The following is a 10593-nucleotide window of genomic DNA, read 5'->3' on the forward strand; positions in this document are numbered from 1 at the left end:
TGCAATACGCTTTTTACGGCTTCTGATACAGAGGTGGGCTGTATTGATGTGGATTGGTCCGCTATTTACAAGCCTGCTCAGCATCAGAGGAGACACGTTATCAGAGCTTCCCCCGTGTGCGTGCCCTTCATCAGCGCTCATGAATGAATATAGAAAACAGGAATAGAAAACACGAAAAACTCATCACTTTTTCTCTCCCTTTTTATTCCGTCTGGAAGCTATGGGAAAGCTAACACGTCTCTGGCTATTGTCACGCGTATTGGACTCTGAGTGTCACGGAGAAGTGTCTATAACCCCATACAAATGGTGGCTGTCGTTATGACTGGCAGGGATCCTACATCTGTCGCTATGTGAGGATTGAAGTACATAACAGTCGTGGGTGGAAACGTACCGGGTTCGCCTGTTATAACTGTGTGTACCAACAATGGAAATCATGTAGTATTGTTGTCGTTGAGACCTTTGAGGATGACATACGTTCAACAATAGGAAAACGTGAAAACGGAATTGAAAATTGAACAAATTTTCAATATATATAATCTGTGTACTATCAAAACACTATCTAATTAACGGAAAGTGGATTTAATTTATCTGACAATTAGTTCTTGGATGAAAGTTGTGGAATTTGTAACCGTTCAGTAAGGAGTTGAAAATAAGTTCAGTGAAAAACGGATCCAAACATATGGATACCCTATTTCCGTGGGAGCTTTAAGTGACGCTCTGAAAAGCGTTTCTGGCAAACATGTGAGTAGCTTATGAATTTGATTATCAAAAGAATTAATTTCATCTGAAGATATATTTTTTTCTTCTAAATATCAATTTCAAAATTTCATTAACAAGGTCGATCCATTTAGAGAACAAAATTAACGTCGTCGCTTGGTGAAATGACGCTCTTATGGAAAGTGTGATCATGTGCAAAATACAAATGGCCATTTCCAATCACGTAATATTGCGAAGCGGTGGAGCGCTGCCAGTCGTGGGAGGAATGCATAGTGTCTTGTTCTGAACTGCTTGTAAACGAAATACACAAATGTCATGCAAAGCTGTTGCTGCTTTTAGATCAATCTGTTGTCGAACATTCTAAAAATATGGAATGACAAGTGTGTCTTTTTATTGACATTATTAGAAGATGTGCTAAGTTGTCGTAAATGGTTTCTGTCAATAGCAATTCTTCAGCAAAGCTAATCATATGACGCCTGGAATGGTGTGGAATTAATGGGAAGTTCTAGTGTTTTGTCAACTTATAGGACTTTAATTTTCCTATCTAGAGAAAAGAAACTTTGAAATGGCAAAGGAGAAAATCGTAACCTAATAAGAGATCCTTATAAAACTTTTGGGTGTTGTAAATGTCATGGTGTTGAAACTGTGAATGTTTTATCTACGTGAAAACAAGAACACATTTTGTGCATGTTATCCATCACGTTTTTAATGTGGATTAACTAATGATTTTGGGAACTGTATTTTAAAGAATCTTAACACCCTTGCCAAGTCAGTTTAGGGGATAACACCTACATTCCTCGGTGATGAATTCCTCCGTAATATACGCTGTGAACTCGACGATTACCGGACTGACTCGTGAGGAATCTGTCAGATCGTACAAAGCCCTGGTCCATCGGTCATCATCCGGGTCCTCCGTCACACTTAATGAGGAAGGTGGCATGAGAAATGAAACAATTATAAAGGTTGTCGCCCTTTCCATCATTATTGTGATGGGAATATTTGGTAACGTCATGGTCATCTACTCTATCGTGAGCAACAAACGATTTCACAAGCCTCCGTTTTATTATCTAATCAGTCAGTCAATCTCGGATCTGTCCAGGGCTGTGTTTTGTTTGCCGTTTGTTTTGGCATCGGTCGCACAAGGATCAGTGTGGCGTCACGGTGATTCTGCCTGTACCCTTTTAGCTTTTGCAAACACGTTTTTCGTATTTAGTTCAGCAGTTTCGTTAATGGCTATCGTCGTCGACAGACATTTAGCCATAGTGTATTCCCATTTCCATAGAAGAAGATCCCAAGGATTACTTAACTTGGCCATTGTGATACTAGGTTGGTTGGTGTCCTTTGCTGTATCTTTCCCCCCTGTGTTCGGAATGGGTACTTATCGATACATTCCGGAAGAATCACAGTGTGCTTTCAAACACAAGCGTTACAGAAAGAACGATACATTAGGATTCGTTCTGGTCTTCTCTGGAGTCATCATAACAACACTATTTTTGTACGTAAGGATATTTATATTCCTTCGGGATCACAGAAAGATGCGTCCGCTCTTCCGTGAACCACCTCGAAGCAACAACTGGACATTTTTTGGACCGGGAGCGAATGCACAGGTTGTGATTAACTGGCTGAACGGAATGCCGATGGGACCACCAGCTCAAATGCCTACAATCACCCAGAACCTAAGCCAAACCACAGGACGTGTTGTGAATTTACGCACGAGAAAAAACGAGCATCTGTGTCGAACGTTTTTTATTGTAACAGTTACCATGTATTCGCTATGGATACCGTACCTAATGCAAGCCTATATCAGTATCTTTGGTAAGGAGAGATCTCTGTCTTCAATATTTATCACTGTTTCAGCATGGCTGACATATTCTCAAGTTGGTATAAGCCCTTTTGTTTACATTTTCACTAATAATTCTTTTAGGCGGAAGCGTGATACAAAATCCGCAAACAATCCCCATTACGGTCATGAAGCGATCCCTCTGGAATAAGACTTATAAGCATTACTAAAGAAACATTGTGAAGACTACTTATTAAAAAAACAATGCTAGTTATAGCACTGACTAACGTCATTTTGCTGTGTTCCGGAAAACAATAATTGCCAATGATCGGTTCGATAGGCCAAACTGTGTTAGCCGTTAGTTATTGTCAGAGCTTTATTGAATCCGACCAATTTGTGTCAAAACAGTTAGTTATACTCATATGTCATGACAGAAAATTAGGATAGAACAATCCACTTTACGGTTTGGGGAGTTACCGATCAATTTATACAACGAAACGATAACGCGTGTGTCATGACTCTGTATCACATGGAAGCTTGTAATAAGATAAACTGCGTCTCACAAACTCTTGCACGACAATAAAATTTTATTCGAAAACAAAGGCAATGTTATATTGATTTTTTGAGACCTTGTACAAACCAAGCCAAATACTTGTATAGGACCTCATCAAATTCGTATATATCTTCTTGATCTGCATGTTACATTCAACGTGCAATTTCTTTTTGCCTCACATCCTCTTTGGAATCACATTTCGACGTATGTGATGAATGAGAACACAACTAACGACCTTCATTTCTTCCAACATTTCGTTTAAGGTTATATGCTACCTTGATATGAACTGGGTAACATTTTGTTTTACAAAGAGCTCCACAAAAAAAGCATATAAGATGATTTGTTATTACCCAAATAAGCCAAGACACAGTTAAAATAATATAAACAGCATTCATTAAAACACCGAGATTGCCCTGAATTATAAATTATTTTTTGGTATTTTTGTTTTTTTTGTTTAAAATGTTTTGCTACGCTTATCACTTGTTTTATGAGTAAGATATTCCTTCCGGACATTGCGATTCAAGTTTTTTGCTTATTTCAGGTAAGTTTCCTCTAAAACAATTAATTTCTCATCGACGATATTTCTAAACGATCTATCGTAACAGGAAGGTTAATACATTGATTATATATTTGGTACAACTGTTCTCTGTGTAGTGTCATGTGACCAGACTAATTGGGATGGATGTATGAACAGTGGGCGTAGTTAATGCCGTAATGTCCGATATAATTGATAAATATGTTATTTATCTCTCGACTAACACGTGTGGTGTATAAAAGGTCATTTTTCATGTATGCTCATAAACGTCATAGAGGATTATATGAGATTCCGGCCGTACCATATCAACCTTCTGGGTGTCCGTTTCATAAGTGATTTATGATGCCATTAATAATTCTAGAATTTTTCTATATATCTATATATATATTTATCTGAGTTTTAACAATTTATAGATTCTTGTGTACCTTTCGTTATGTGTCTTCAATTCCAGTGTACCTTATTAATGCGTCATCAATTCTCGTGTGCCTTTAAATGTGACATCAGTCCTTGTGTAACTTTATAGTTTGTCATCAATTCTTGTGTACCTTTTAACGTGTAGTTAAATCTTGTGTAGCTTTTTAATTCGTCATCAATTAAATAACCCAACCCAAATTGTCATTTATGATAGATGCTTTACTCGTGATGGAGCTCTCTAGGAACGGATATACATGTCACAATTCGGTAGCATACATCCTTAATGTCCTATCAATCACGCTTCCAAACACTCATACGTAGACTTCGGTTGTCTAAAACGGCGTTAACGTAAAGGGACATCAAAACGATGTTTTAAAGTTGATTTTCAAAACTGTCTGTTTCACTTGTGTTTTCATGTAGTTAAAATCCGATATTTTAACATCCTGAGACATGTGTTTGTTGCTATAAGTTCCTATAATTATGAAAATAGGGAGGTAACTGTTATGTTTGGCTTAACTTCATTACGATGCTATGATATCGTAACTTCGTTATATTTCTTTCCTTTCTGTATATGTTGCTAAAAATATTTTTTACACAAAAAACAACAACAAAACGTTTAATCATTTTCCTCACTCATCCGCTTAGGAAATTGGTAAAATGACAATAAACAAAAGTAACAAACATTTTAATACCAAGCAGACTAAATAAAATATAATTTATGTAAAACATGATCCTTTTTTGTCCAGTTTTGGTTCAATATGTTTCATTGGTTGTCACTAAAAGGATAATGTTATTCCAAATGGAAAAACCGTTTATGTTTTAAAGGGTAAACAGCTCGTAAAGCATTGTGCTAACGTTTTCTAACACCGTTAAAGATAACGCTCTGGTTGAAAACCATTTATTATTCATGTTGTTTTCACGAGACTTGTTTATAAGGCGAGTAACTAGACAATGTGATCGCCGAGAGTTTTCTCATTTCCCTTTTAACACTAAAACAATCTCTAACTGTTTGACAGAGAGGAAGCAATCACGTTACTTTAAATGTATTTTAACAAGGCACTCGAAGTCATGGTAACAACGAGCATTTTGTTTTCACCTGATAATGTACAATTTTCTTTTCGTTTTTGCTAAAACAAAACAGTTTAACTTTTATAATAATGTTAGTAAGAGTTGTCACCAGTTACACATATTGCATCGAGGGAGAGGTTCTAGCGTTCCATATTTTGAAGGTCTTTTGTATCCTCATAGTTCTTGATATTTAAAACTGTATTGACTGTAGAAGAGACAAAGCCTATTCCTTTCCCACTAATACCGAAGACGTTATGATAATAGAAGGCAGAATCATCGTCGAACAATCTCATCAATAAGCACAACGTGAATTATTTATTATTTATTTGTTTATTTATTTAATCATTTATTTATTTATTTATTTATTTATAATGCTTTCACGTACATGTCAATATCATATAAAAATGCCTGTCATTATTGAAAATGTCAATTTTTTTTTGTCTTATACATTTTCGTCTACGATGATCCGTCATTCCATTGACATATCTTCCTTGTTACGCGTCCTCGAGTATGGATAAAACAGTTGGTATACAACTTTGAATAATTTGGATTTGATAGCCACCATTACAAAGGAGGTGTCGTTTTAACTTTATTGGATTCTCCTTGCCGACTTGCCGTACGCGGGCTCACCGTGTTAGCATTATTCCTCCTCCTTAAGGCTTCCCCCTGGGGAGACTTGATAAGGTTATAACTATCGATTATACGTCTTCAAGATCATCAAGTGCAAAAGAACAAAAGTTGAATTACCATCCCACTGTCATGACTAGGCATGTGGCGTGTGTCGCCTCTAGTGTGCGTGCATGTGTGGCGTCGGAACAAAAGCTATTCCTAACTATACCAGTCTTTATAACAATACCAGTCACGGAATCATCTAACTTACATCAAACCATACAATCAAACCATACAAACTACCTCACTCGAACATCTCATGGTGAACCATACCAACAAACTATACAATCGATCTCGCTCGAACATCTCATGGTGAACCATACAAACAAACTATACAATCGATCTCGCTCGAACATCTCATGGTGAACCATACAAAGAAACTATACAATCGATCTCACTCGAACATCTCGTGATGAACCATACAAACAAACCAAACAATCTATCTCACTCGAACATCTCATGATGAACCATACAAACAAACCATACAAAATATCTCAATCTAACATCTCATGATGAACCATACAAACAAACTATACAATCAGTCTCACTCGAACATCTCATGATGAACCATACAAACAAACCATACAAAATATCTCACTCTAACATCGCATAATGAACCATACAAACAAACCAAACAATCTATCTCACTCGAACATCTCATGATGAACCATACAATCAAAACATACAAAATATATTATAAGTCAAATTCCATTCTCAAATCATAAAAATAATTTCACACATTTTATATTCATATAAAATATAGCACGTTTCCATAGCTTGCTTATTGCTATATTATGTCCTTACAAAATAGTTTATATTTTCCCGGTGGCGGGAGGCACGTATGTTGCCCTAGTTGTCCGGCAGGTAACACATATTTTCTGTTTTCAAAATTAATCCTATAAAAGATTTTGAAGATTTTCATCTTTGTCATATGTCATATTACGTTCGAAATATACAAAATATATCATACCCTCACTCGATATACCTACCATGCAACACGACTGTACTACAAACAACCAAGACACGTTCTCGCATGATAAGCGTACAAACGACCAAACAGTGCACATGTCTGTCTCTTGGTCAAACAAAACTTGATATTTTCATAACAACCAAGCCATTTCCAATGCCAATCCCATTTCATGATACCATCATGCATATCATATCACATATCATACCAAGTACCAATTAGATATTTTCGGACCTTTCCGACAAACACCGCTGATTCTCTTGTCTTTCGAGACATTCATGGAAGTTCGGATTGATCATACAATGCCGCAGACGGCTATTTCATGATCAAAGCATGCAAATTACATCACACAATCATGTTCTATGATCATGTAAAAGGCATTCTCGATTTTTTTCTAACGAACACGATGATCAATTTAACTTTGGTAGTTATAGGACGGTAACAAAGGAAATAGATGTACAGAATAACAACTAGACTGTATCATAGACGTCATTGATGTGGTGCCATTTACAATATGCTAGAAATTGGAAAGACCTTATAACGAGTATATTATAAATGTCATGCTTTGCTACCAAATGTCGCATTAATTTCTCTACCATACTAAATTCTAACCTTTTAGTAGATATGCACATGAATCATTCAGCGAAGTAGGTCTACTTGTAGACATGCCAAAACATTTCCTTCCATTGCTATTATAATAGATAGTGTATATATCATATGTATTAAATCATATCATAAACAATAAATTGAATAATGTTAACAAGAACGAAAATGTTCATTGTATTTTTTCATGATTTTTTTAATTTTACATTTAATATAAGGATTTACCGGCATTTTTTCGATTTCATGCGTTCATACCGGCATGAACATTGAAAAAAATGCTGTTCAATCTTTAAAATTGCACTCAATGTTTACTCATTACTGACCTGAATACAGATATTAATTAAGCTTCCGATATCCAAACGAGATTCCCGGCACAGCCTAACGTCATCAAAATGCTTGCTTCTAGCGAGTTGCGGGAGGAGCGAATTTGAAATGACACTGATCAAATGACGTGTATAGCTCTGTGAACGCAACTGTTATGTTAACGCTTATAGAGAAACTTGCAGTGGAAACGTAATTATATACAGGATCTGACACGAATGTTCATGTAATATTGAATTTATTGAACGAGTTTATTTATTTCATATGAAATTAATAAACGAGTTTAATAAATTCAATATTACATTAACACGAGTGTTAGATTCTATTTATTATATAATTCGAGAAATACTCTTTTTTCCTGATACGTCTCCTCTATATAAATTTTACCGATGGCTGACGAAAGGACGCATTACATGCATTTTGTTTAGAGCTCGCTGCGCAACAAAAAATAGTTTCAGAAACTTGTTCCCGAGAACCTTTTCAATTAACCAACAATCATTTATGTTTACTTCATCAACTAATGTTTTAATAATTATCATATCAACATTAATAATAATTTTGTATACGAAAACCATTCAACGAATGGCGTTTACGAAAATATCAGTGACGTCACATATTTGGCACAACGGAGCGTGCACTGTCATCACAATACACATCGAAGTCTGCACTTTTTAAAAGTTTCCAGGGACTGGAGTGATTGTCACTCTATAACACAAGCGCATTTCTTTTGAGAGGGTTGTTGGTGAATGTGAACCTCGATGTTTCCGCCTATCACTGAGCCAGAAAATATACTGTGGAATCCGCCATGAAACTGGAACACTGATGAAATTGACCGGTTACACGTGTACGCCATTGATTGTGTGTATGTCGTAGAAGTTCAAGAGGAATTTGAACATGCAGGTGTTGAATTTGTGTGAAGCTAACACTAGCTTTTATATAATATTGAAATTATTAAACTCGTTTGTTAATTTTTTTTTCTCCCATTGCCCCTGCCTCTGCTATCAATGCAAACAGTAATTCGGTCAGCCATTTTGTTTACAAACGTAGAAGTTGTAGTGCGTAGGAATATGACCTGTTTCCCACGGTGACAAGACTCATTTGCATGTTTATTGTACGTGTGCTATATCGTTTTTATTGAACGGCAATATTGCACGGAAATACCCTGTATTATATAAAAATATATGTATTGTACAGCTCTGCAACTATGCAATACATTGGCAACAGGCATAGTCTCTTTTCTAACCTTTTATTGTTAATTTTCTTACAGAATTATGGATTTATTTCATATGTAATGTAGATTTAATGTAATGATTGTCCGTCATTTAGCTACACACTAGACTCCCTAATTCTATTTTGATTTAACGTATTTTATTTGCAAAATATCAAAGGGATTAGACACAAGTTATAAAACTTATAATTTGTCTTCTCCCTTAAACAATAATGCTGATATGCATATGACTGCAAAGTAGAACCTATTGATGACTGTATGAACAAGATAAAATGTACATCATGCAATTCTTATAGATTACTTTTTGTATTTTATGTACCCTTACATTTCTTATTAATCTGTATTTAATATAAACATATGTTTATAACATTACCATAAACAATCTATATTTAATATTTTCACATTGAAACTTCTGTCAATAATACAAATCATATAGTCAATAAAACAATGTAAAATTTTAAATTTAGCTTTGAAATCAACATGCATGTGTCAACACCGTAGCAGCTTGATGACGCAGCAGACCGCATCACACAATATTAACGACCACATCCTTGAAGCTTTCTTCATAACGCACCGCACCATAATGTCCGCTTTGAACAAGAATAGATAAGTTCTGCGCTGGCAAGGCTCCCTGCTAATCCCGATGTGATACACTGCGTCATTTTAGTACCACAATGCAAACCACGTGCAGGTGATATATAAGTAAATCTACTCTTGTTTTAACATATTTTTAATTAAACCGTTTTAAATTTTCAATATATTTTTGAACTGATATGAATAGGAAACAATTTTCATTAGCAGTAAACATGTCTGAACCATACAAATAAATCAGCAGTTAAAAAATATAAATTCAAATTTCCTAAAAGTTTTCTCCTGATGGTATTTCTGGTTTCTACATACAATGAGCATTCTATCGCGGTCTTATTAAAACTATTAACAATACAGTTACGCTCGTTTACGACATTTGAAGTCTGAAGTTCTATTCCTTTAAAGTCCAATCGCTGTGCTAAGTGAGTTCGTTGACTTTTCAAACAGTGCAGGATTTGCAGTGTTTTTCTGTTTTAATCTTTAAAAGCTCAAAGTACAAACGGATTGACATGCGGGTCAGCAAACGATACCAGATTAATTACATTAAGAAACTGCAGATTTCTTATTACTTCTATCTAATCTTTTGCAAACATTTTTGCTGAAAGATTTATGAGAAGACAATCTTAAGTCTTCTGCATTCGATATGTCCCTTGGGAAGCAAGCGTTTTAATGACCGCAAAATATCTCTGTTAACGAAGCGCTATTAAATGGAAATAAAAATGGGATAACCTTATAAGTAACCATTCGGATTCGCCAATAGAATACCCTTGAGGGTCGACCAACTTTTGTGCTCAAGGAGACGTCCATCTTGAGATTAGTGCTATCTGGATGTTAGGATGGTTTTGTGAACACAGAGACTAGTTTGATACATCTGTGCGCGGACACTTGACATCTGGTAAGTGTAAGAAGTCCCACAATGTCACAGTGTAATCCCTGATATCACGAACATTAGTACTATAGCCATTAGCATTGGTTCTTCGGCAGAATATGTTAATCACACGTTTTTTCCTCGGATGCTTGGGAATCGGATATGAGGACCGATTTTTACTGGATCAGATATTACCAAGCCATGCGGAGATAAAAAAATAACTTCTTTATCTAGTGTATCAGATATAATACTGCGTCCTTAGGGAGAAGCATGATTTGAGAT

The 10593-nt window shown here is 35.6% G+C and overlaps 1 protein-coding gene across 1 annotated transcript; it reads left to right on the forward strand.

Moving 5' to 3' along the window:
• Positions 1 to 53: 53 nt before the first annotated feature.
• On the forward strand, positions 54 to 3088 carry LOC110465181 (probable G protein-coupled receptor 85). The gene has a single exon (XM_021520837.1). The coding sequence runs from the start codon at positions 1521 to 1523 to the stop codon at positions 2706 to 2708; it is 1188 nt and encodes a 395-aa protein (XP_021376512.1). The 5' UTR covers positions 54 to 1520; the 3' UTR covers positions 2709 to 3088.
• Positions 3089 to 10593: the final 7505 nt, after the last annotated feature.

The sequence above is a fragment of the Mizuhopecten yessoensis genome, unplaced genomic scaffold (genome assembly GCF_002113885.1).
Source record: "Mizuhopecten yessoensis strain PY_sf001 unplaced genomic scaffold, ASM211388v2 scaffold11059, whole genome shotgun sequence".
Classification (NCBI taxonomy): domain Eukaryota; kingdom Metazoa; phylum Mollusca; class Bivalvia; order Pectinida; family Pectinidae; genus Mizuhopecten; species Mizuhopecten yessoensis.